At 53.0% G+C, this 26,344-nt stretch overlaps 1 protein-coding gene across 8 annotated transcripts in view; it reads left to right on the top strand.

Annotated features, from left to right (window-relative positions):
• The window catches only part of SFXN5 (sideroflexin 5), a 116,139-nt gene that overhangs the window by 53,600 nt on the left and 36,195 nt on the right, over window positions 1–26,344 (top strand). For 6 of the 8 annotated variants that reach the window (XM_060117552.1, XM_060117553.1, XM_060117550.1 and 3 more), the window contains exons 7-10: window positions 5,171–5,224; window positions 6,235–6,291; window positions 7,630–7,695; window positions 18,908–18,998. In XM_060117552.1, coding sequence (XP_059973535.1) covers window positions 5,171–5,224; window positions 6,235–6,291; window positions 7,630–7,695; window positions 18,908–18,998 — 268 coding nt within the window. Of the gene's footprint in view, window positions 1–5,170; window positions 5,225–6,234; window positions 6,292–7,629; window positions 7,696–18,907; window positions 18,999–26,344 lie in introns of those variants that run through there. The other 2 variants (XM_060117549.1, XM_060117554.1) reach the window with 2 other exon arrangements.

Raw genomic sequence — 26,344 nt, 5'->3', positions numbered from 1 at the left:
GAAGTGAAGGTGTGATTTTTCTTGTGAGCCAGTTGCCGTATGGGTACAATTGGCCCCATTCCTGATTCTGTCCTGAGACGAGGCTCAAACACAAACTTCCCTTCTTCCTGGGAGAAGAAGGAGGAGGCCAGGGAGGCCGAAGAGTTGGGCCAATGGTCACCAGGTGGAGTGGGTAGATAAACTAGGCTGCTCAGGAACCAGCATCACTAGGGAAGATATAATTCAAGGTGCATTAGTAATGGTAAAGAATTTTTCTCAGGGAGGATAGCATATTCACTCTTCATATGTAGTAATCCCTGTATCAATCAGCTCTTGCTACTATAGTGCTGTGTAACAAACATCCACAAAATTTCAGTGGCAGCCATAAGCGTTCATTCTTAGGGATCGGCAGTTACCCAGGGTTTGGCTGATCTAGACTGGGCTTGACCGAGGCAGTTTTGCTTCTCACTGCAGGTCTGGGGTCAACTGGGAGTCAGCTCACCCAGGCTGGACTCTGCTCCTCACATCTTGTCCTCGGATGAGGGCACTAGTCAGGGCATGTCTCCTCTTGGCAATGTTAGGAGCACAGAGGGCCAGCAGAAACATATGAGGCCTCTGAGGCCTGGTCTTAGAACTGGCGCACTGCCACTTCCTCCCATATGCCATTGGCCAAAGCAAGTCATATGGCCAAGCAATACCAAGAGCATGGAAACAAATTCCTCCCCTGGCATGGGGATGGATGCAGGGAGGAGTGAAGAATTGGGACCAAAACTCAATCTGCCCCCTCTCCAAAGGCCAATAGCCTCATGCAATCAGACTTTAATAAAAGGACTAAGGAAGAGATGGGTGACGGTGGTCATTGTCACAATCCATCATGGATCTTTTCCCTAGCCAAGAATGAATTATGTTCTTAATAATGAATTAGCAATGTTCTTCCAGTGTGTGGTGTGGGCCCAGCTTTGTGCTGAGTGCTTTGGGGGACATCAGAGAGAAAAGCCCTAATTCTACCATCAGGAATTTACTGTCCTTTATGGGATAAGCCTTGTGTTCAAAGACAAGATTGGGGCTAAATGATGCTCAATTGTGAATGTAGACGGTGGAGTTCAGAGAAATGAGAGACCAGCAAAAGCTAGAAAAGAATGAGGTAGAAGGAAAGGAACGATACTAACATTTAACACCTAGTGAGCACGTGCTGTGTGCCAGACACTGTGCCAAATTCTTTCCACACCTTACTTCCTCTCTTGATCATCCAGAGAGGTACCAGCATTGTCCCCATTTAACAGATGGAGAAACAGAGGCACAAAGAACTCAAGTAACTTGTGTGTGGTCACACGGTGGGTAAATACTAGAACCAGGTTTTGAGTCCAGCTCCTCCCACCACCAGAGCCTGAGCGTTGATCATCAGGGCCCATGGCCGGCCACCCAAGGGGAAGGGGAATCAAAGGCAGACAGATGTGTGGAGAGGACAGCTGCCGGGGGTGGGAGCTGTGGAGGGGACCCCAGTCGTGTTATGAACTATAAATGGGAGCAAAGATAGGATGTGCGATTTGGCCGAGGTCCTGCAGCAAGATAGGGTGCAGGCTGGGCTGGGAATTCTGGCTGTTGGCTCTCCTTCTACGTTCCCTGGTCCCAGCCGCTTTCTGGGCTCTCTCCACCCGCCACGCGGCCACGCCTGAAGTGTCTCCTTGGAAGAGGTGCAATCCACTGGCATTGAAGCCGGCGGACTGGCTCCCTCTCTCTATTCATCTCTTTCCTCCTTTCCCCTGCCATGTTCTGGAAAGGGCAGCATGAGGGAATGTGGGCAGGTTGCACCAGAGATATACATCTGAGAACTGAAGGAACATTTATTTTTAATTTAGGCTTAAAAAGAAAAAAGGAAATTATAAAATATCTGCTCTTGCTCCTGGGATTGTGCAGATGGTGCTGCGTGTTGCCTAATAGGGAATGGGGCTGGCACCTGCGTGCTCGTGGCCCCACCAGCCTGACTGTAGGACCTGGAAGGCAGGATCCCTGTTCCTCTTGCCTCAGCCTCAGATGGCTCCCTGGGACCCCGTTTGGCCAACGTGGCATGGTGGTCCGCTGCCTTCTCACCTCACCCTCCCCGGACTCCTGTCTGCTGATTTCCTGAATGTCCTCCTTCAATGAAGCCAGCCTCTCAGCTGTTCCTGCTCCCATGAGCACACACATGCACACCTCAGCTCCATCCTGTCACCCCCTTTGGAAGATAGCCAGACCTCTCCCTTCCTGAACTCCTGCTTGTATGTTAGCATTTATCAGTTTGACACACATCCAGATACCTGTTTAAACCATCTTGTCATTTTCATGCCCAGGAGTTATAAAGGACATTCTCATACATTTTCCTGTTTGGTCCTTGTGTTTATTGTGGTTAGATGCTATATATTCCTCTCTTCTGGTAATCTCCACTGGGAGCGGTATGGGACTCAGTGCATAGAAGATGTTCGAAAATGGGCATAGAATGTGACTCTTCTTTTGTATTCAGACAGGTGATCTGGAGAAGGGGCCCCTAAAATCAGAGAGTTGGGGCCCCCAAGCCAGGAATCAGGAAACCTGACTCTCTAGCTTGCTTTAAAGCCTTGGGCAGATCACTGAATTTCTCTAAGTCTCTGTTGCCCCATTTGCAAAATATAGAAAGTAATCTCTATTTTGTCTGAGCCCCAGAGTTATTTTTTTTAGGGCATTATCATTTCTTTTTTTTTTTAACATCTTTATTGAAGTATAATTGCTTTACAATGGTGTGTTAGTTTCTGCTTTATAACAAAGTGAATCAGCCCCGGAGTTATAATGAGGATCATGGCAAATGACATAAGGAGAAGTGCTTAGCAAAATCAATCAATCAATTCATCTCTTTAAGAAAGCATGCGGAGTCAGAGGTGCCCAGCACGGACATCAGGCCCGTGTTTGGGCAGAAGTTAGGGACAGGAGGCTGGTCAGGTTGGCCAGCAAGGTGAAAAACTCACTGGTTACACTTTGTGTGTGTGTGTATTGCATAGCCTGGGTATTAGTTTGGTTTAGTTTAGGGCTACGGTTTGTTCTGAAAAAAACTTGATATCAGATAAAAAAATGCATGCCACAAGAAAAAACAAGTAAGATGACCTGGCCTGGGCATCTTGACAGTCGGTGCAAAGAGGGACACAGTTGAATGCCCAGTGTTTGCAAGACAGATGCAAACCAGATGTTCAGAAGTATAAATTTCTGATCCTGAGATCAGAAAAATTTCCTCCACATGGATTCATAATGGGGTCCAACGTAATGAGCAGTGAGTGTCCTGGACAACAGCTGTCTGGTAAATACGAGTCCCATGGGCCACATCTTATGACGGTCCTGGTGAGCCAAGCACAGTTCAGGGGGTGCAAAGGGGATTGAGGGGGAGAATACAATGTAGTTCATAACACACCAGTGTTATATAAACCAACGGATTAGGGGGAATGATGTGCTGAGTTCCCAACAGTGGAAAACAGCTTTTATATCCTCAGGCTTTGTGAGGCAGTCAGACATGCACATGTGTATACATACCTGCACATGCATGCAAGGCACACACACAAATTCACACCTACACACTCACCAGCTCATGCTATCTGTTCCCAGATTTAGGCCTCTCTAGGCTCAGCTTCCTCTCTATGGTCTGGCTCCTGACTGGGGTGCTAGGACGAGGCCCTGGGTCCCCTGGGGTTACTTCTTGGCAGGACTGGTGGGAAAATTCCCTTTAGAGACGATGGGACCATCTGTATTGACTTCACACCTACTACCTGGAACCTGAGAATAGAATTTAAACTGAGACAGGACCTCCAAGGTCAACCTGTTCGCTCTATAGGAGAGAAAGCTAGAACCCCAAAGGGGCATGTCTTCTGCTGGAGATCACACAGGGATGGAGCCTAGGCTAAGACCCAAGGTCTCCTGACTCTCACTCCAGCACTCTAAGCTGTCATTGCAAAGAAAAATCAAGTTGGGATCTTACTTTGGGGAGAAAAGTATCATAAGGTAATTCTTCATTGGACTATGGAATTAATTTACATTATGTAATTTTATTCAAACTGATATGGGCCAATAAATATAACTGTGTGTGCGTGTTTGCTGTTTTAAAACATTTCAATGTTTAAAACATGATTTACTAATGCTGCTAAGGATGTCTAGAATTTGATTTACTGCATAGAATTGAATGTTTACACATTCCTTACAGAAATTCTTGCCAAAGAGCCATTTTATGTACAAGAATAATAAATAAGTCAATATGTGGATGGCTGTGCACATTTTTTCCATATACAGCAGCACTTGGTAGATGTTATTTTGCACACAAGCACTCAAAAGGTAAATCTGAGAGACACACCTGGATCCCCGAAGTCTAAGATTTGGTCAGTGTCAAGCTCAGGCAATTCATCTTGACTTAAACCAAAAAAAACAAAGTCACTGAGTCTAGGTCTTAGGTGATATTTGGGCTTTGGGACTGATGGATCCACACTTATGTAACCAGACTTGGTCATATGTGTGTATTTGTTCATTCATTCGCACATTCAACAAATACTTATTAGACATCTATGTTTCATTCAATAGCTTAAACATAGTGTAGGTGTTGCTTCATGGGGGCCCAGAGATAATATATAAATTTCCCTACTAGTCTTTGTAAAGCACTTAAGGCCTTTGAAATGATTCTTATTGAATCCTCACAAAAATCCCATTGGATGGCTAGGGTGTGAAGGAGCCAGGTTAGCTGGGTGGAAGTAAAGGCGTTCCTTTTGTTTGCTGATTTGTTTTTATTGTTCCCCTGCCCACCAATTACAAAAATATGCATGTCCACTGTTAAAAAGAACACAGAAATATTCAAGAAGAATGTGAGAAAGTACCATGTTACCTGACCTCCAGGGATGTCTACCTGCTGTGCTACAGATTTTTTCATGCCTGGAGATATGTATATGTATGTGTGTTTGTGTATGTGGATATATCTGGTGAGATTTTTTTTTCTTTATAAAAATGGGATTATGTTGTCATATAATTCTGCAACCAGGTTTTTTCATCGTACATCATCTCACTGTGGGCAGTAGTTTGAATATACTTATCATACACATCAGTTTGTACAGATCCAGCTCACTTTTGTTTGTGGCTGTGTCATTTTTCTTTGCAAAAGCGTAGGGCATTTCTTTTGCCTTCTTCAGCCTTTTCTCTCTCTCTCTCATAGGTGGTTGGTCTTCTCTTGCCCAATCAGACATTGGCGTCCACTGTCTTCTGGCAGGTAACAGTTTCCCTGCAAGCAGAGGGCTCCTGAAGGGGGCACCCAACAAGGGCTGGTTGGAACAACCTGTCCCAGTGTCTCCTCTCCATCCAGGCCCCTCGGGGAAAGTCACCCCACTTCCTACTCCTCCCTAACCCAGAAGCCACTGGGAGAAACCCCAGGACTTCGGGCCCGCAGCCCAAGTCTTGGGCCATTATAGGTGCTCTGACTTTTGCACAGAGGTGATGAGGGCTGGCGGGTGCCCTCACCTGGATGCTTGTCCCATGGCCAGTGACCTTGAGCCCTACAGCCTCATTTTGACATCAGCCTTACCCAAATCTGTGGGGAAGGTAATCCACCCCGAACTCCAAGGTAGTGAGGTGGGTGAAAAAGCATCACAGACCCTGGTCTCTGCCCTTGGAGACAGTCTGGGGCACGGCTCTCTGAAAACAGTAGAAGCTCCGTATGTATCTGTGTAGAGAGAGAGGGACAGGAAGCAAAACCTGTCTGTCTTCAGGAGAAAATGTCAGAGTCTTCCTGAAAAAAAAAAGCTCCTAATAATGTCTGTGTCTGGGCTCTGCGGGTGGTGTAGGGGGCTGGGCTGGGGTATTTTGAAGGAGGCTCAGAGCTGTCGGGCATTCCAGGGGCTTAAGTGTCCACCTTCTGTCCAGTCATTAATATAAAGAGGGTGATGCGGCAAAGGCAGTGGGGCCCATTTGGGGCAGTGAACACCAGAATTTTGGGAGAGGTGGCCATCTCTGGACTGAGATGGGTAGCTGGCCTGGGTGGGACCGGTGTCTTGGTCTGCCAGGAAGTGAGGGGTTTCCCAGGACCGGGGCCTTTCAGTGCTAAAACTTCACCGTCCTGGCGAACCAGGATGGTTGCTCACGCTAACTCAGGGGATGGATGGAACTACCGTGAACTAGACACCTGTGTCTTTCTGGAGGGGTGTGGCCTCCCAGGTCCAGGTCTGCTTCCAGGGAGGTGACCACACCTTTCCTGACTTCTCCTCTCCCCACATTGCCTTTCAGTGGCTGAACCAGAGCCACAACGCTTGTGTCAACTATGCAAACCGGAACGCTACAAAGGTGAGCATCGCAGACCACCACCCGGTGTCAGGCTTCAGGCTGGGGTGACCCTCTCCCTCCCTACAGTGTGGCATGCCACCATCAGGGCTTCTCCTCTGGGTTTTACTGCCAGGCCTTCAGGAGGGGCCCTGCTGGGGAGGGGCTGCTCACGTGAAGTGACGAAGGCCCAGAACGTGGGAGTGTGGCGCACGCGGCCAAAGGGATGAGCTCCACTGGCTTGAGAATTCTCCTTGGGCAGCGCTTATACCCAGATCTTGGATCAGGACAGCATCAGCCACGTGCGGACTGACTTCCTCTAAACTTCCTCCAAGCTTGTCTGGAAGCTGCCTCAGTGCCCCAGGATTGTCAGCTGCACAGCTAAAGGGCTGCTCTTGAGGCTGAGGGGTCTGAGAGGACTGGCACGTCCTCCCCAAAGTCCCCTGCACTCCTGGGACGAGCTCACAGTGGAGGTCCAGCCACCCTTCTCTTGTCTAGGAAGGGGCTGGGTGCCTGCTTCGCTGGCAAGGCTGCCTTTCCCCTTGGTCCATTCTCCCACATTTCTGTCCAAAGGCAGCAGAGGATAGGAATCTAGTTCTCCTTGGGGGGCTGTCAGTTTGGGGAGGAGAGGGTCTGGACATTTATAACTTTGGTGGGGAGTGATAGGGGAGTTATGAGCTGTCCTGGATGGTAGGAACTTCAGGGCCTGATACTCTGAGGACCTTCCCCCTCCTCCCATCTAAACCTTCGACCCATGCCTTGCTCATATGCTTCGCACGCGGACATCTCTGCTTAGATGGCTCCCATTCACCTTAAACCAAATACCTCCAGAATGACTGTCGTAGTTCCTCAGCTCTTCCTTAATTTTTTGTGTTGCAACTTGGGATCCATTTTCCCGTAGAAATATTTAGCAACTGTCTCCTACTGGCCTGCAAGCCCTGCATGGCTGACCAGGCCTGTGAGAGCCAGCCAGGCATGTCCCCCGAGAAAATGCTCTGGGTGCCGGACGGCCCACTTGCAACATTTAGCCTTCCTAAACTGGATCTGCTCGCCCCAGCCGTAAACGGCCCACTTTGGCCCGTGCTGTTTTCTACCCGCAGCCAGCAGTGTCTGCCAAGGGCCTTTCTGGAGCAGGGCAGGAGGCCCTTCGGCATCTCCCCGGACATAGCTGCCCTGTGTTTCCATGTGCGGAGCTGCGCTGAGGGAGGCCTTGATCCCTTTGGCTTCCAGAGGCCTTCCTCCTTGCCTGCCCCTCCAGGCCGGGGGGCAGGATTGCCTCTTGCTGGTTGGGGCCGTTTGCAAGGGTGGAGGGTGGGAGCCCGGGACACCCAGGGGACCGGAAATGCTGTCGCTGTCTTCCAGCCGTCACCTGCATCCAGGTTCATCCAGGGCTACCTGGGGGCTGTCATCAGCGCTGTCTCCATCGCTGTGAGTAACCCCACACTCCCCGCCCCTGGGCGTCCTCTACATCCCGCTGCTCTGTGACTGCCCCACTCAGCGTCTCGGGCCAGACCTGATCTGAGGGTCAGGGCTGGGCAAGGGGCATGGGAGACAGGGTTTCTGGGTGGGGGCCATCGGGGCCGTCTTCCTAGGCGGAGAAGAGTAGACCCTGGTGACGCTTTCATAGAGGGGGAGCACAGGCCAGTGCTCCAGGTCTGGGAGAGCAGGCGGGGAGGTGAGGCAGTGCCCGTGGGCCACGTGAAGGGCTGCGCACTCCAGCCGGGGGCAGGATGTCTGCCTAGAGGGGCCCGTGTTTACCCGGCACCCTCCTCAGAGGAGCTGGTCTTCATGCAGCCGATGCAGGAGTGGAGGGGCTCTTGATCCATCCCCAAGGTTGACCCGAATGTCAGCTCCCCTTTGCCCTTTGCCTGAGTTCCCTGGGTCCGCTCTTGGTGGCCTCAGTCATGTGGTCACAGGTCTAAGCCTTCCCGGAGTCCTGTGAATTCCTCAAGACAGGGGCAATAGGCTCATTTTGAATCCCACGGGGTTTTGAGAATATAGCAGCTACTAAGTAGGGGAGGTTTATAGACCGACTGTGTGAGGGTGTAAGGATGTATCCCAGGTGACACAGCAAGGGGCCTGGGCCAGAGCCAGAGTAGAAGCCCAAGCTCCCGAGACCTTGGCAGGTTCATCCCACCCTGTACCTCCAGCTGGTCCTCTCTCCATCCTGGCTGGGTGGTCTCCTATAGCCCACTCCAGAGGTCAAAAGTCGCCTCACAACTTCATTACACGATCAGTACATGTAATTGGTAAGAAAAGGAATTAGGAAATATAAATTAAAAAAACATTCACATATAATAAAAAATTCACATCTAATAATCTTTTTGCAAAACACACTTTCTCATCTTTCCCATATCATTAAATAAATGTTGTAGTTGTTCACGCCTGTGTACTAACCCATTGTACCTACTGTGTACCATCATTTATTTCACTGCTCTCCTAAGACAGGGATTGGGGGTTGTTCTGAGATGGCCTCGTTTACTCTGCTCCCATGTGGACCAGATTCACCTCCAAACAGCTGTTAGGTGGGGGGGGGGTCCCCACTTCATGCCCAAGATCACTCTCCTTCCCTGAATCCTTATGTCTTACCCCAAGCATGAAGCCAGAATTACCAAATCTATTTAGATCGCTCATCAAGAGATTGCTGGGCTTCCCTGGTGGCGCAGTGGTTGGGAGTCCGCCTGCCGATGCAGGGGACGCAGGTTCGTGCCCCGGTCCGGGAAGATCCCACATGCCGTGGAGCGGCTGAGCCCGTGAGCCATGGCCACTGAGCCTGCGCGTCCGGAGCCTGTGCTCCGCAACGGGAGAGGCCACAACAGTGAGAGGCCTGCGTACCGCTAAAAAAAAAAAAAAAAAAAAGAGAGAGAGAGACTGCTAACCCCACCCTGGTGGGCCTGCAACCCAGCATGAGACTTTATTTGAGGGTCATACAAACTGGGGATCTCTGATTCTGGGGGGTTGCTGGCCAGCGTCAGGGGCTCTTGTGAGAGAGGAGAAAGGCTCTGTCACCTCCTTCCTGCTCCTTATGGCAAGAGGAGCCCATCACTTTGCCTAGTTTAGCAGCTTGAAAATCCCATGTTCCTTCTTTGAGATTTAAGGGACCGTGTGGAGGAGCTGGGAGGGGGAAGGCTCACGGGGAGAATCCCGAGCGGCCTTGGCTCGGACGGGCTTGAGTGGAGCGCATGACTGTCCTGCTGGGACATCCTCCTCCTGCAGGCCTGGGGCTGCGGGGACACGGCTTCCTCCCAGGGCTCCGGGCTCTCTGCGTCCGCAGTCCTCACCGTCTCACCCTTGAGGTCCTCAGTCATTCCATCCCAACTGCTTCATAAGGCCAGAACCAGCCCAGATTGTGGGTTGGGGGTTCTGATGCCCAAGCTTCAGAGTTACTGGGGGCTGGGGGCCCTCCAGGGCTCTCAGAGCCACGGTCTTTCCCGCAGGGACGGGAACTCACGCTGGGCTCTCATGGCCCCCAGGGTGTGTGCCTTGCTGGGGACAACCTCCTTCCCCCTCCCCACCTAGCTGCAGAGCCCTTCCAGGAGGTGTTTCCCCCACCATGCCAGCCCCAAGTCTTAGAAGCTTCTGTCCTTCTCATGCACTCACTCCGTTACGCCCCATGTCCTGTCCACTCATTGTTCTACTGGATTTCAAGTTAACCAGGGACAGGCCCTGTGTCTTCTCCCCCACGGAGGAGGGTGCGGAGCAGTGCTCCATAACTACTTGTTAATTAGGTTGCTGATCGATTGCTGGCCTCAGGAGGCCCCTCTGCGCTCCATCCGCCAGGGGCTGCGTCCCTCTGCCTGACGTCTGCGCACAGTAAGGGTCTAACTCCGGCAGATGGAGTGGAGTTTCTGACTTGGAAAATTTGCAGCTTGCTTGCTTTTCTTTTGTGTGTGTAAATCACAAAACCTCCAAAGAAAGAGGCTTTATTTTATTTTCCTTTGCCTTGTTCTCTGGAAGCCCAGGCCCTGCGGCCTCATTAACTGATCTCTGCTTCAGTTAGTGACAAATCCCACCCCCAGGGTGAGCCTGTTAGGAGGAGATGACCTGCAAACAAGTGTCACGGCCCCAGTGGTTGGCCCAGTTCTGGTATTAATTAAAATGAGTCCCTACAAGCAGGTGGCGTGGATGGGGGCTGACAGGCCAAGGGCAGATCCCAGGGATTGAGGACCCCCTGGAGTAGAGGCCAGGCCCTGGGAGTCCAGCCTCTTCTCCGGACCCAGGAGAGCCCTTTCCCCTCTCAAAAGAGCCCCTGACCTTGGGCAGCAGCCCCAAGAGTCAGGGATCCCTAGTGTGCACCCCTAACTGCAGGCTCATGCTGGTAGCAGGACCACCGGCAGGGGGTTAGCAGCCTTTTGGTGAACCCTCTAAATAGATCTGGCAAAGTCTGGTTTCTTGCTCGGGAATAAAAAAGAAATTTCGTCTTAAGTTATTTTTGAAATCTAGCAGTTTGCTGTCTTTTAACAAAGGAAGTTCTGTCAGCGCTTGCTGTGCTTTAGTTCGGGCTTTTGTGTTGAGCACTTCTGTGGTCAACCCCGCTGAGCCCTGACTACCAGAGGGAGACCCATTCTCTCCCTTCAGGGGTGCAAGCGTGCCGGGCCCTTTGCAGGTGCTGGGGGGTCGCACAGACTGGTGTGTCCTTCAAGATGCCAAGAGGGATAGCTGAGGAAGCTCTGTGGTGTCACCAGAATTATGATGAGGTGACTTGGGTGAGGGGGGACCCAGGGGAGCACCCCCTAATTCACACAGGGCTGACTCTTAGAAGACAGACTGGAGAGAAGCGAAGGCAGGGTCCGGTGCTCCAGAAAGAGGGCACAGCACACAAAGAGGCACGCAGGAGAAGGAGAGCATGACAGATTCCGGAAGCTGTCAGAAAGTGAGTGTGGCTGCCGTACCAGGAGTGATGTTGACCGGGTGACGCAGAAGGGGGAGGGGGCAGGGTAGTGGGGGCTGGTCATGAGTCATCATGGGTGCCTTGTCAGGAGTTAGGAGAGCCATGCCAGGAACCCTGCCTGGGCTCAGGGACCCCGGGGTGTTGCAGGGGGTACAGGCAAAGAGGGCTGGGGGGAAAGTCGTGGGGGGGGTGGCTGGCCCAGCAGATGGACCACCCTTGTGGACACGGGGTCCTGGATGAGAGTGGACTTGGGGCTGGAGAGGAAGGCTCAGGGCTAAAGTCCCACATGAACGGTCAGGAGCTGGATGGTGGAGCCAGAGTATGAGAGTCGCATCCTCAGACGCTTCACCTTCAGCCAGGTCCACACTGGCTGAAGACTTGCCCTGTTGGAGAAATGCTGACCTCTATTCTTAAAGGGCCTGCACCCTGGAGGGTCCTTTCTGTATAGGATGCAGTGACTGTGTGTTACCCTAGATAGCAGGGCACAAGGAGGTATCCCAGGGGATCCCTGGGCTGAACCCCTCCCCCTCCCAGCTCCCATTGCTTACTGGAGCTCCATGTCCCTGTGATAGTCAGGCTGGCAAGTAATCATAATGGCTAACACTTGCGGAGTGCCTACAATGTGCCAGGCACCGTTTAGATGTCCATCTCCTAAGGCACACCCTGAGCTACACCCTCAAGCACAGAGTGAGCCAGGTGCAGTCTTTCAGAAAGCCCAGGAACCAAGTACGGAGGTGGGTGGAAGTGCAACCCCTCGTTGCTCTTAAAGGGCCCCTCAAAAATGTTCTCCCGGTCCCCACTGTTCTCAGGGTACCTGGGAGGGACTTGTCTACCAGGGTGCATGGTAACAGTTCCTCCAGCTGGAAGCCAAGAACACTGCTTGGCTTTTCCCACCTTCTCACGCCACAGGGGAGCAGGAAGAAAAATGTGTCCTTTGTCAGCAGAACAGTGTCTGATTAAGCCAGCTCTATCACTGACTTCACATCTGTGCCTCAGCGTCCTCATTGGTGTCCTCACCTGGTGTCTTCTGTGGTCCAGGGTGTAGCTCATGGTGCCTCCGTGGTCCAGGGTGTAGCTCAGGGTGCCTCCCTGATCCAGGGTGTAGCTCAGGCCCAGCTATTCTTCTCTGAGCCTGATGGAGGTAGGAGGTCAACAGCCTGAGAATCCAGACCAGACTGTTGTCTCACTGCTTTCACTCTGTGGGGCTTCCAGGTTGGAGGGCCCATGGTATGGACCCTGTATCAGAACCTGAAGTGTTCCAGAAGCCTGCAGATGGTGATGCTGGCAGTGGCAATCTGATGCAAATATCGGCTTCACATCTATTCTGGGGAGGACAAGTTGTTGTCCCTTCCTAGATGGAAGGGGTCTGATGTAACTGGCTTTCTAGAAGGTGGCCAGCAGGTTCCTGTGGGGAATGGTTCAGGGGTCAGTGTTGGTCACTACTGCTAGCAGAGAAGCCACACAGCTGCAGCTGGAGCTGAGTGGTGTGTGAACCTCTGCATAACTCTGTCCTGGCTACCTTGGCCCTTTGCTCTTGAACCAGTTGCCAGGTGACAGTCTGGTTGGGGTTGCAGGACTGTTGACCTCCATAGAGGGTCGGGGTCCACTGGTTGTTACCAAGAGTTTATTCTACAACACACGCCCTCTGGTGGGCATTTTTGGTACCTCACAGATTTCTTGACCTGCCCCAGCCCTTGCTCCACCAGGGCCCACAAAAATCCCTGACCACATAGTTATATTATTATCCACCACCCAAGAGTAGACCCTAAATTCTGACCTCATGCCATCCCTCCTTTCAGACATGCCCCTTCCACTGTTCTCCAGGGCCCCTTGGACCCCCTTATGGCAGGTGCCAGGAGAGTCTGCAAAGCCAGCTGCAGACAACCTGATATTTCATGCTTCTGAAGCCTGCTGAGTCCCCCTCCCTTCTTACCTGGCTGCGTCCTACTCTGCCTTAGGGCTCAGTTGGGCATCCCTTTTCTCAGAAGCCTTCACAGCCCTGGGGGCTGCCCCCTCTAGGCCCCTCCTCCTGGCAGAGTGGGTGAGCCATATGCTCTGGTGACCTTAGACCTGTGCATGCAGCATCTAGCCCCAGAGAGCTGTGCTTGCTGAGGTGGACAGCAGCGGCTGCATAAGGTGTCTCCGTCAGGGCCCTTTTTTTTTCTGCCTCAGAAATCAATCACTTGACTTATCTAGAAACATTTATTAGGCACCTACTCATTTCACCAGGCACCAGAAATTCTGTGAGGAATAAGAGAGTATACACGGTCCTTGTGCCCAGCACTTAGAGCCTATTGGGAGAGATGGATATTTAGTAAAGAGTCCACAGGTAAAAATACTTCTGTGCAATTCTGTTTCTCATAATATACATGTGTTACTTTGATTCCCAACATTTTAAGAAGTAAATGAATATACTTAGGGAATGTGATAGGTACATGGAAGGAAGAGTTCCAGGTTCTGTGAGAGGCTGCAAAAGGAGAGCCCCGAGTGAAGAGGAGGCCTCTGTGAGGGCTTGATGTTCAAGCTGAAAGGTGAGGAAGCCAAGGGACAGCAGGGCTTGAGAGAGAGGGAGGGAGGGAAGGAGAGAGGGAACTGGCTCGTTGGAGAGGCAGGGCGGCGGCAAGGTGGCTGGAGCCTTGCAAGCATGGCCTGGAGGTCATGCAGGGCCCTGCAGGTCTTAAGTGCAGTGAAGCCACTGAAAGACTAATGCACGTTGATATCCAGTTTTGGAAGTCCACTCTGGCTGCTGTGGATTATACAAGGGATTAGAGGGGTCAGGGGTGCGAGTAGGGAGCCCAGTTAGGATGTGGGCAGCTGTCCAGGGAGAAGTGATGGGTGCTTAAGCTAAGTGGTAGGAGCAGAGAGAGAGAAGTAGCTGCATTCAAGACACCGAACAGATAGAACAGGGAGCTCTGCCCCGTGGGCTGGATGTGGGGTGGCAGAGACTCCTGTCCAGGTAGACTTCTAGGTTTCTGGCTTGAGGAGCTGAGCTGGGAATGGGAGAGGCAGACCGGGTGTGGGTGAGGAGAAAGATAACCTTCATTTGTGGTGTGTGCAGGTGGAGTGCCTGAAGTCCATCGAGACAGAGGCATCCCGCAGGAGACCAGATATGTGGGCTGGAGTGGAGGACACAGCCTGGGTGATGCAGGCATTGCCCCAATCCCATCTGAGGTCTCCTCTCAGGCCTTGCAGAAGCTAGGCTGGTGTTGGCCTGGAAGGACCTTCATACTCAAGGAGACAGTTTAGCACATGACACTGAAGGTCTTGTGACATGGAGCTCCCACCCCACCCCAATTCTTGGTACTGGTCAGCACTTATCTCCACCACAGCGGATGGCCAGGGAGCCGGTCCTCCCTCCTGTTCCTCTGACCTTCTCAGCTGCCCATGGCAAATTTACCCCCCTGGGAGCCAGAGCTTGGAGAGAGGTAGCCAGAGAATGTCCACTGCTTCCTCCGGCCAAGTCTGATGTCCCATGGGTCCTGGGCTCTGGCTTCTCCCAGGACCCCTGTCTGCTGGCCACATGGGGACTTCTTATGCGAAATCTGCACCCCGTTTGTGTTCCTTTCCACCAAAATACAGCCCCTGTTTGGTTAATTTCTATTTTGTGGCTTATCTGGAAGCTGTTAAAACAGACCCCGGGGGACCCTCAGCAGTGATTGTTCCATATCTCATTATCTTTCCTGAACCCGATTGTTAGCTCAGATTTTTCTGATCGCTAGCTGCTGTTCGTGATGAGTTGTGTGCCATTAATGCCAGCTGGTTCCCTTAAACAGGACCCACCATGCCAGGGAAAGTGAGCTGGCATTCAGAGCCACCAGCCACTTGGCTTTTTAATTTTAATGGGCTCCACCAAATGTTCCAGGCCAAAGGGTCCCCAAGGAACCAGAAGAGACAGGCTCCCAAACCGGTCAGCAGCCCACCCTGGTTTCTTCCCAGGCTGTGGCCATCCTAGCTGTTGGGACAGTAAGGTCTGGATTGGGGGCCTCCTCTGTATTCATGCCTTCTTGCCACCAGGTACATCCTTGGTGAGTGGACGGCGTGACCTCACTGGCTCCTAGCGAGCTTGCAGCCACACGTGTGCCTGGGCCTTCTCCCTACTTTGCTGGTCCCAGCCCCTTCCCACATGCTCAGGCACGTGGGCTGTGCACTTAGAAAAGTGTGTGTGCCTCACTAAATCTCACCCGTCCATGCTGGGGAGACCCTGGTGGCTTCAGGGAAGGGGAGGCCAGAAGAGACCTGGGACCCAAGAATTGTTTTTCTCTTCTTTCCTCCTCCCTAGCCTGGGCTCCCACCTGGGGTGGGGGAGACAGGCTGGGTCATCACTCTGGACTGTGCCAATCCTAGCCGGTGGGAAGAACAGCCAGCCAAGGAGGGGAAGGCTTGAGGGCAGTGGGCATGTCTGAGTGTTTGCTACAACCAATGACCACTATTCCTTCCTGCCCTCCCACCACCTTCCAGCCTGGCCTGCCCTCAAGAGGCTTCCAGGGAAGGGTTCCAGCTCCCTGTTCGCTTCTCAGAGGACTCCTGCTTCCCATTCCTCCAGCACTTCCTGCATCTTTCCAAACAAATGTGGAGGGTTTTGAACCCAGACCTTCTGTATTCTAGCTGCCGAGGGCAGAGGTGGCTCAAGACCCCTGTCTTCTCTGCCTGGAGCTGCCTTCCAGGCATCTGGGCCCCAGCCCCAGGCTGGTCTTTTCAGGGAGGCTTTTGCTTTGCAAACAGCCAGTTTTAAATGGCTTGTAGTAATTTTTAAAAATGGCCTGTCAGACGTTCCTCACTGAGATGGAAGACAGTTGGAAAGTAAATAGCACAGTGGCTAAGAGCAAGGCTTTGGAATTTGCAGACCCTGGGTTTGAATCCTAGTTTCACCTGCCTCATAATAGTGTCTGTCCTTGGGCAAAGTTACTTAACCTATCTGAACCTGTCTGAACTTCTCTGAATCTGTTAAAAGGGGCAACACGCCCTATCTATAAGCCTGGTAGTGGGGATTTAATTAAGATGTTTCACGCGGTGTGCCCAGCACTTGGCCTGGTATCTCCGCATGCCCCTTTCCTCTTCCTCACGGCTAACGCCCGCCTGTGTGTCCTCTGGCCTCCCTCCACGATGGCACCTTGTAGGAACATATTCCCTGGTATTTTGGGGGGTTGGGGGAACCATTTCTGAGTCACAGAGGTAGTCACTTGCTGCTGAAAGTGGGGAGACCTGGCCTTGGTGAGTTCCATCTGAGCAGCAGGGGCATCCTGGGAGCAGGGCCACAGGGCCCAGGGTGGGTGGGCAGCACCCCCCAGCCTGCCCCCACCTTCCACTGAAGTGTGTCCAAGCTGCTGCACGTCTCTGTGCCTCCCTGCCTCCCCTTGATCAGGAAGAGAGGATAAGAATTTGACTCTGACCACCAGCTTGAGGCTTCAAATGGTGGCCAGGCACCTGAGGGCCCAGGCCGGCTTTGCCTGGCAGCACTCTGGCTCCGCGGGGTCCTGGACTGCCCAGGGGCTGGCGGGCTGGCACTTCTTATCTTCCCAGGCCTCACAGTTACGGCCTGGGCTGGGCCATTCGTGCCGTGCCTGCCCTGATTTGACTGCTGCGGGCACCCTGCAGCCCTGGAGGCTTTCCCAAGGTTCTTCATCTTCCCCAACAATCCAGAAGGTTGAGGCCAGAGCCAGGGTGGCCTGCTGAACCACCAGGTGTGCCAGGCCGAGAGCAGGCTGTCCCCAGCCCCATCAGGTCCACAGTCCCACAGGGGAGGGCTGGCCCTAGCCTCAGTTTGGGGGAGCAAAGGCCTCTATACACCCATCTTCTGGTCTGGCCACAGACATCCTCTTTTGTCTCCCTGTGCCTGTGCGCATGCGGTTTCCCCACCGAAACGTCCTTCTCCCCAGCCAAACTCCACCTTCCTCTCCTCCAAGAAGCCCCTCTTCTAGACTTTGCTGATCTCTCCATCCATTCACTTTTTTTTTTTTTTTTTTTTTGCAGTACGTGGGCCTCTCACTGCTGTGGCCTCTCCGGCTGCGGAGCACAGGTTCTGGACGCACAGGCCCAGTGGCCATGGCTCACGGGCCTAAGCCGCTCCGCGGCATGTGGAATCTTCCCGGACCGGGGCACGAACCCTTGTCCCCTGCATCGGCAGGCGGACTCTCAACCACTGCGCCACCAAGGAAGCCCTCCATTCACTTCTTTGTTGTTTGTTGCATTTATTCCTCAGCCACTGCTTTACTGAGCATGTACTCTGTGCCATCCCCTGCCCTAACAGCCAGGCATACAAAGGTGAAGAAGGCGCAGTCCCTCCCTCTCAGTCCGGCGGGGGCATCAGACCCACAAACACGGTACTGAGTGCTGGGAAGGAAGGGCTGGTGATGTGCAAGGGAGAGACTTTCTGCCTGGGAGAGGTGACATCATTCTTACATAGATTCATTAATTGAGGCCTCTTACATGCCAAGCTCATGCTAAGCACTGCACATACATTCTTATAACAGCCCTGGGGTGCTGTAGACGTTACTTTCTCTTTTACAGATAAGGAAACTGAGGCAGAGAAAGGTTAAGTGACTCCCAGTGTTAATGACACTGGAGGTGGCGCTCAGAGCTGGGCCTTAAAGAACAGGTGTAGAGCTTCCCTGGTGGCGCAGTGGTTGAGAGTCTGCCTGCCGATGCAGGGGACGCAGGTTCATGCCCCGGTCCAGGAAGATCCCACATGCCGCAGAGCGGCTGGGCCCGTGAGCCATGGCCGCTGGGCCTGCACGTCCAGAACCTGTGCTCCACAACGGGAGAGGCCACAACAGTGAGAGGCCCGCGTACCGCAAAAAAAAAAACAAACAAAAAAAACAAACAAAAAAAACAAGAACAGGTGTAGACTGAGCAGGGGAAGGAAGGGGTTCGAGGCATAGAGACCAGCAAGGGCAAAGGCCCTGAGGTGGGAAATGCACATAACGTTTCAGTTGACTGGACTCACGGAGAGAGAACGTGGGTGTTGGGGGAGTGGGGAAGGGAGGTTATGGAGGCCACAACGACTGCATGGAGGAGACTCACCTACTTGCACAGGCCGTGGGGAGGAGCTGTCATGGCGGACAGGATTGGACCTGTGTTCCAGGAAGACGAGGGTCGGCATGGGGGATGGACTGGAGTGGGAGTGCCCAAGGCAAAGGCAAGGGGGGCCCAGGTGTCCTGTGCTGGGTGAGGGGAGCTGGAGTCTGAGTGAAGATGGACAGAGAGCCCAGGATGTCCGATGCACTCCCGTCCTGCTCTGGGCGGCTCTGCTTACCTCTCCAGTCACCTGTGAGTCCCCCTGTGCTGAGTCCTCCCTGTCTCACCAGGCCCATGCCTGGGTCCACAGTGGGACACCAGGAAGGTGGTACTTAAGAAGCTGGGTGGGAATGAGGGGCATTCTACACTTCACTTATTTGCAGATTATAGATTCTTCTAACAGCAACCTCCCCACCATCCCTTTTCCTCTCCCCAGAGAGGCTATAGGTGTGCCCGTGTGTGCGTGTGTGTGTGTGTGTGTGTGTGTGTGTGTGTGTAGCTGATGCTTTTCCTCTCCCTCTTTCTCATGAGCCGGTTAACTGGGATGACTGGGCAGTGATGCTTTAAGGAGCCACACTGGGGCTCGGCAGCATCAGGTCACGCTGAGGATGTAGGGTCTGGAGTGCAGTTCCAGGGCAAGATGGTGCCCCTCGCTCTCTGCTCTTCCCCCAGCCCGCCCCTTCCCCCCATGGGCCGCTGCAGCACCACACACTCTTTCTGTTTTCTCTTTCTAAGGTGGGCCTTAATGTCCTGGTTCAGAAAGCCAACAAGTTCACCCCGGCCACCCGCCTTCTCGTCCAGAGATTTGTGCCGTTCCCCGCCGTAGGTAAGCCTTGCACAGTGAGGAGTGTCTGTGCCTGTGTGCACAGGCATGCATGTACCACCTGTGGGCGTGTGGGGCGGCCGGGCTCTGGGGGAACTGGACAGCCCCTCCACACCTCTCCTGACACTGGGTGGGGGGTGTCTCCTGGCTGGGGCGACTGGAACAAAGTGTGTGTAGGTAGAAGAAAGGGTGACTGGGGTGCCACTGACCAACTCTGTGCCTGAGATTCTGTTTTTAGCACAGGGATTCTTAACCGGGGATCCCTAGACCCCCAAGGGGTCAGTAGATAGAATGCAGTAGATCTCGTGGACTTGGTTAAAATATTTATACTAACCTCTAACTGAAATGTAACATTTCCTTCCATTATGAATGTAGGCAGCAAATCACAGTAATAAGCAGGACTTGTGTCTGTCACCAGTAGAAATCACAGATATTTTCATGTCACATTACAGTTGTTACAAAGATCTTAAAATATCATTTATGCTCAACACTAATTCGAAATTATATTTAATAGATCCACCAGTAGATCTTGTCTTTTAATTAATTAGTTTAAAATCACATCTATTACTGTATCACAATTGAAAAAATATTTTGATAACTTATTTCAGTATAATCCCTTTGTAATCCTACATATTTTGTTTTATGCACTTAGAGACATTATTTGGGGAGGGGTGCATAAGGCCTCATCAGCCTGTCACGGGGTTCCTGACACAGAGGAAGGCTTAAGGCTCCCGCTGATCTGGTGCTCCAAGCCCTTGTGTGGTGGGCCCTTTACGTTTCAGGGACCTCCAATCATATTCAGGTAACTGTGTGTGCACGTGTGTGTGTGTGTGTGTGTGTGTGTGTGTGTGTGTGTGTGTGTGTGTGTGTGTGTGTGTGTGTATAGGGGCTTTCGCTTGCTTTCAGCAGAGTCTTTGCTGGTCTTGGAGACCTGAGCTTACAGTAGGTGCCCCAGGCCTGGGCCCTGAGATCCCACAAAGCCCAGCCTGGCTCTTAAGGAGCCTACACCTTATTTGGAAAAAGAGCACAACAGTGAAAATTTTTTTAAAAACTAAAAAGAAATACACAACACTGACACTGAAAGAAACACAAGGCTGACCACCATTAGTCATCAAAAGAGAAGGAGAGGGCTTCTCTGGTGGCACAGTGGTTGGGAGTCCGCCTGCCGATGCAGGGGATGCGGGTTTGTGCCCCGGTCCGGGAAGATTCCACATGCCGCGGAGCGCCTGGGCCTGTGAGCCATGGCCGCTGAGCCTGCGCGTCCGGAGCCTGTGTTCCGCAACGGGAGAGGCCACAACGGTGAGAGGCCCGCGTACGGCAAAAAAAAAAAAAAAAAAAAAAAAAAAAAAAGAGAAGGAGAAGAAAGTGCTTGAACCATGACACTGAGTTCCCCATCTCATGCCAGAAGACAAAGCTGGGGCTGGCCCAGGAGGGGCATGAGGTCCCATTACCTCCCTGGTACCAAGCCTCAGCCTGAAGAGCCAGGCATGAGACCCAAGCTCATGGTCCCAACCCTGTTCTTCATCTCCAGGGCTCAGCTTCCCCATCTGTAAAATGGGGGCACCAGTACCTACCTTCCTACAGCCTTGAGCTGAGGATCAAATGAGACCACAGACCAGTTCCATTCATAGGAAAGTGCTTTGAAGCACCTGAAAAGCCCCTGTGAGTAGGTGGGAAATCATTATTGAGCAGCCCCACCTCCTTGTGGGCCCAGAGGCTAATGAACTCCCAGGACCAACCACCCGGCTGATCCTCAGCCGACCCAGATAATTGCTATAGCAACTCCACACTTTTAATGAACTCTCAGCTATTTCTGGTGTGGGCCATTAATGGAATAACTCTTTAGATCTGACTTTGTTAAGGGGCCTAATTGAGTGAACACAGCTGCCGATCTTGCGTTCCTAGCCATCCTGAGCTGGAGGGTCAGATGCAGCCTGAGGAGGGGGCAGCTCTCAGCTGCACTGGACTGGATTTTGGTCTCAGCTGAGATGTAATCTGTCCTTGAACCAAATTCAGATAAGGACTCCACCAGGGTCCCATTCCAGCCTTGCTTGGCCAGCCGTCTTGCTGTGTGACCTTGAAAGTGGTCCTAACCTCTCTGGGGGCTCTCTCAGGAGGAGGGCCCCTGCTTTCAGGTTTGACCTTTCTGCCCCCCCCCCACCTGAGACTTTCTGACCTGTCCCTCTTTGGGCTCCAGCCGATTCCTCTCCTGTTTTCTTGTCAGGGAGGAGCTGCAGCCCCTTACGCTGGTCCAGCCATTATGGAGGGTCTTGCAATCCTGCATATCCCTAGCCAGTTGCTCAGGGTATACACGGTGTGGTTTGCAGCCCTGATAGTCCTTACTCGCCAGGATCCTGAGAGCAGTAGGCCCTTTCTGGCTGCTTCCTCAGGCCCACTGCCCAAGTCCTGGCTGTGTGCCTGCCTGCCTTCCACCCACTGCCCTGTCTCTCCTCCCCCACATGTGGGCTTCCATCTCTCGCCCCCAGTGTCCATCCCAGGCCCACCCGCAAATGGGCACTTGCCGACCCCCTGGGTGGACACAGACACAGTGGTGTACAGGGGGAACAGGAATGCACCTCACCCCCCAGGGGCTTAAAAGCTCCCTGGTCCTCTCAGGCCACTGACTAGTCCCTGCACTTGGCCTCTCTGCACCTTATGCCCCAGGGCCTCCAGCCGGACAGAGCATCTGTCGGCCCAACTGCACACTGGCAGGGCCTAGGTCCCTCCAGGTGTCCACCTCTGCTTCCCATGGCAGACGAGACCAGACTGCGCAAGGCCGCCATTAAGGCCACTGAGAAGCCTGCTCAGGACTTGTCTTACCTTGTAGAGGGTCCTTTGGCCTTCTGGCCCCCTGGACTGATGGAGAGACAGGACTCAGGGAGCCCTGAGTACACACGGGGAGCAGGTTGATGCAAGTGGAAGTGATCAGATGAAGCCCTGGTAGTTGGGGGTGGGGGCGGGGGGTGTGTGGAGCAGAAGGGGGTCCAGTTCAGGGGAGAGCAGGTCCTGGAGGGGCCCGTGTGCCCTGTGCTCAGCGGCCACACCCCTCCGCCCTCTCCCCTGGGCGGGCTGGCGCTCAGGAGCTGGGAAACAAGGAGGCTCCTGGGGTCAGCTACTTCTTCCCGCTGCTCTGTCCTGTCCTGCTCCAGCTTGAAGTCCGGGAGGTGCCCCACTGCTGCCCAAGAGAGAGGCTCGAGACTTCCGGGCACAGGATACCTGATTCCTGCACCTGATTCGGCCACTCCGACCGCTCTCTGGCCTCAGACCAGACCCTGTTGCAGCCCTTTCCAACGGGGGCCTCTGTGACAGTGGCTGCGGGCCTCCCACGGGTTTGCAGAGCCCGGTGCATCAGTGGCCCACGGCTCTCCACGTCTCCCCCGGCAGGCCTCTCTTCCCCCTCAGTTCTCCTCATTCTCTCTCTGGGAGGACCCTCTAGCAGAGTGAGCCATCCCCGTTTTACAGAAGAATAGACAAATTCAGGCTTGCTGAAAGTTATCCTTAGCTGGCCAAAGCCCAGGCCTCCCAGGCTCAGGCCAGGGCTGCTTCAAGTTCACCTGGATACCTCCTTCAGCCCTGCAGGGAGAAACTAGCTGAGGGGTGTGGTCCAGGGGCCGCTGGGGCTTCTCAGCACCCACCAGGAGCACTCCACCAGTCGGCCCCTGGCTTTTCAGCTGGGGTTGTGTGCACGTGTATACGACTGATGTGTGTGCATGCGTGTGTGCCGAGTACCTGGGAAGCCCCGAGGATGCTCACTGCAGCCAATTCTCTCCCTCAAGGTGGTTTCGGAGCCTTGCTGTGCCCTGGTCTAGGACAGCAATCATGTGGGAAATCTCAGTTTCTATTTATACATGGAGATGTTAGGAAAGACGTTGAGCCCAGGAGCATGTGTGCTGGCATTGGAATTGATTGGGGACTGGTAATTAATCTGTTTAGACCTTAATTAATTCTTCAGTTCTTTCTTATTTGTGGACTGTCACGCTTAATTGTGTTCAGGAGTTCGAGCTCGGGGCAGGCCCTCCATTAATTGATGTGTGGTTGCTGCGAGGTGGAAGTTAATGGTCTGGGGAGCTGGGCAAACAGTGTAATTAAAGGTCAATCGAGGAGGCATTGGAAAAATACCCCTGCCCCCAGGTCCAGCCACCAGTCTCCATGAGCGGAGTCCAGTCCAGGGGAGGCAAGCTCCACAAACAGCCTTCCTGTGAGGCCTCGAGGTGGGAGCTGGAGGAGTGGCAGGCAGGTCCCAGGTGCCATGATGGGGCACCAGGGAGAGGCACAGACTTATCTTGTGAGGCATGGGCAGGGCGGGGACTATGAGCTGGAGCTGAGGGCACGGCTGGGTACCCAGGCTCTGCGTCTGTGCATGTGGCGGTGAGGGCCGGACAGGAAGCTCTGGATGTTGCCCCCAGGCTGCCTGGCTGGATCCATGTGGAGCAGGGGACAAGCCGCGTGTGTGCTAATAAAGAGCCCCATCTGGGCCTGAGCTCCCGGCAGGGGAGGCCTGTGCTTCAGCACTGCTGGCCAACTCCTTGCACAGGGAATAACCTTCCTGCATGGACCGGAAATGGCAGCCTCATCATCCCTTTGTGGGAAGTGACTTCATCCTGCGTTGTTGGCAGCAGTCCCTTACATTAAATGTCACAGCTCACTTCATCGCCATGAAGGAGTCTCTGTGTCCAGAAGTGAGCCTGCTCCTCGGGGCGTCTGGGCAGTCTTTGGGAGAGGTCTCCTGCTCGTTCACACCAGCGTGCCCCACCTCTGCCCCCATCTCCAAGCTTCCCTTCACGTCCAGACCGTGGGTCTTCCTGGCATTGATTCCCCCTTCACTTTACCACTCTTCCCCTGGTGCTCAATCCACCCTGCTTTCTTCACCTGGGAGGTGGCCCCGGCAGTGTGCCTGGGCCTCAAGGGTCAGTCCCCAGGCCTCACCTCTTCCACCCTTCATCCCTGTGGTTGGAAGACAGCAGAGTGCACCTGTGTCCACTGTGTCCTGGGCCTCGTGATTTATGCTCCTTCTGTCTAGGTCAGTGGTACTTAATGTGGCGTCCACAGCGCTTGAGGGCCATCCTGGAGGCCCTCAAGCCGCTTCCTCGACCTGGCCCTGCTCTTGCTCATACCCCGTCACACTATGGTCAACGTTGTGACCTCCCTCCTGCCCTCTCGCTGGACCCCAGGCCTTTGCACAAGGCCCTGCTTGACTGGAGTGCCCACTCTTCCCCACTACCTCAGTTCCACACTCTGCCTTCTCTTGGCAGCCAGGCCTTCGTTTCTCACTTCAGACATCACCTCCTCCAGGAAGCCCTCCCTGGTAGCCCCAGTCAGGATTAGACCACAGCACCCTGTGTGCCTATGTCTATCCTGGTACTACCCATTTTGTCTCCAAGTCTCCCTCCCTCATCAGATTCTGAACTCCCCAAGACAGGGACTAGGCCTCATTCATCACCAACCCCCAACCCCCTCTGTGCTTGCCACCCAATGTTCAGTGTGGGTTTGTTCAGTGAACAAATGAATGCTTTAGTAGAAATGGTTTGAAATTGGGCACCCAGTAGTAAAACCCTACCCTGATGACATTGGTTGGCCACATTCTGTGACTGCTTGGACATTTATTCTGGTATTTTTTTAAATTGTTCTTTGAATGTTCTGTTTTCTTATACAAGTTTTCACTATCACTGTCATTCACTCAGTCAGCAGGCCTAGGGTGGATGACCAGGTCATCGTGGGCACATTCTTCAGGCTTTCTGGGTTGGATCTGGAAGGGTAGGCTGGACTGGGTGCCAGAATCAGGGGCAGACCGAGAACTGGCCTGGGGCCCCAGTGTGTGTCAGGCTCCAAGTGGACAGGGCCAGTGGGACCAAGCCAACCAGAGGGAAGTCTCCAGGGGTGTGTCCTAGGGCTCTGCCTTCAGTCTCGTCCCCTTCAGTTATTTTATAACTGCCTTGGTCAGAGGAGGCCTTACGGGTCAGACTCAAGGAACAGGGGTAGCAACCTGTCAGTGATTATGAATTCACAGGCAAGAATACCAGGATCCAAAAGGATCTCACAAGGTTGGATGTAAGGCTTGCTGTTCAAAAAATGCGGCTGCAGAAGTGTAGAGGTGCTGAGACCTGATTTGACCAGATCGTTACTTAGGGTAACGATCCGGAGATTGTGTGGGCTGTATGCTTGGAATAGGTCTGCCGCGTGGTGTGTGGCTCTGAGGCTCCCTCTGATCTCAGCTGATTATTAGAGATAGAGTGGCCAAAACAAAGGAGTCTGTTTAGTTCTGGATCCCACACATCCAGACTAGCACTGATAAGTGGAGCCAAACAAGAGTAGCAGGATCTTCTGAAAAACTGACCGTCTGTTAATGGAATGAGCTGCCTGACCCCTGGGTTAGGGAAGTGTCTGAGTAGTAGCCTGGTCCAAAAATCTGAGAGGGGCACTTATGTGTGAGTAACTCTCCTGTTCTGGGCAGCTTGCCCAGGACCTGGCATACACATAGTAGGTGCTCAGAGGATGCTTACTGAATGAATGGCCTTCCAATTCAGATATCTTATAATTCCTGAAATACAGAAGGCAGAGAAGTCCAGAGTCAGAGGAGGTGGAGAAGCACGAGGCAGGGGAGGAGGGGTTATAAATGTGGAAGGAGCAGGCCTGGTTGGGGTGGGCCAGGCCTGCTGGGGAAGGGGGAGGGGAAAGGGCATATTGGGGCCTTGAATACTAGCTGAAAGTTCGAGCTTTAGCTTATGATTAATGGAGGACCATTGAGGAATCTCCAGCTAGGGAGTAGCTGTGATAAAAGGGTGCTTTTCAGAAGATGAATGTGTTAGCAGGAATCTTTTATTCGGAGATCTCTAACTTCAGAGTCAGCCTATACCTCAATCTACAGGCTGATTTTTCAATCCAGAAATTCCCAGTCCTGAGTTTGTGACACTTCAGTATAGGTTGTGAAACTCCCCCCAGATTCTCAAGCTATTTAAAAGAAAATCTGTGCCATATAGCACTGCCGCTCAGGCAGAATGGTGGGGAATATCATGAAATCAAGGAAATAGTAAGGTGTACATCCCCATCTGATAACCATCACTTCCCTAAAGACAGAGGGGCTATATAGTCTGGCGCGATTCGAGTGTGTGTGTGTGTGTGTGTGTGTGTGTGTGTGTGTGTGTGTGTGTAAGGTGATGATGTACATACATGTCTGCTTGTAAATACATAGACTGTGTCTGGCAGGGACATGAGAATCTGGCTAGAGTTGTTGCCTCAGGGGAGGGGAGTGAAACTAAATTGGAAGGAGACTTTTTTTTTTAAATAAATTTATTTATTTTATTTATTTATTTTTGGCTGCATTGGGTCTTTGTTGCTGCACGCGGGCTTTC

The sequence above is a fragment of the Mesoplodon densirostris genome, chromosome 14 (genome assembly GCF_025265405.1).
Source record: "Mesoplodon densirostris isolate mMesDen1 chromosome 14, mMesDen1 primary haplotype, whole genome shotgun sequence".
Classification (NCBI taxonomy): Eukaryota; Metazoa; Chordata; class Mammalia; order Artiodactyla; family Ziphiidae; genus Mesoplodon; species Mesoplodon densirostris.
Note: the sequence above shows the minus strand (reverse complement) of the source record. Positions and strands in the feature narration are given on the sequence as shown.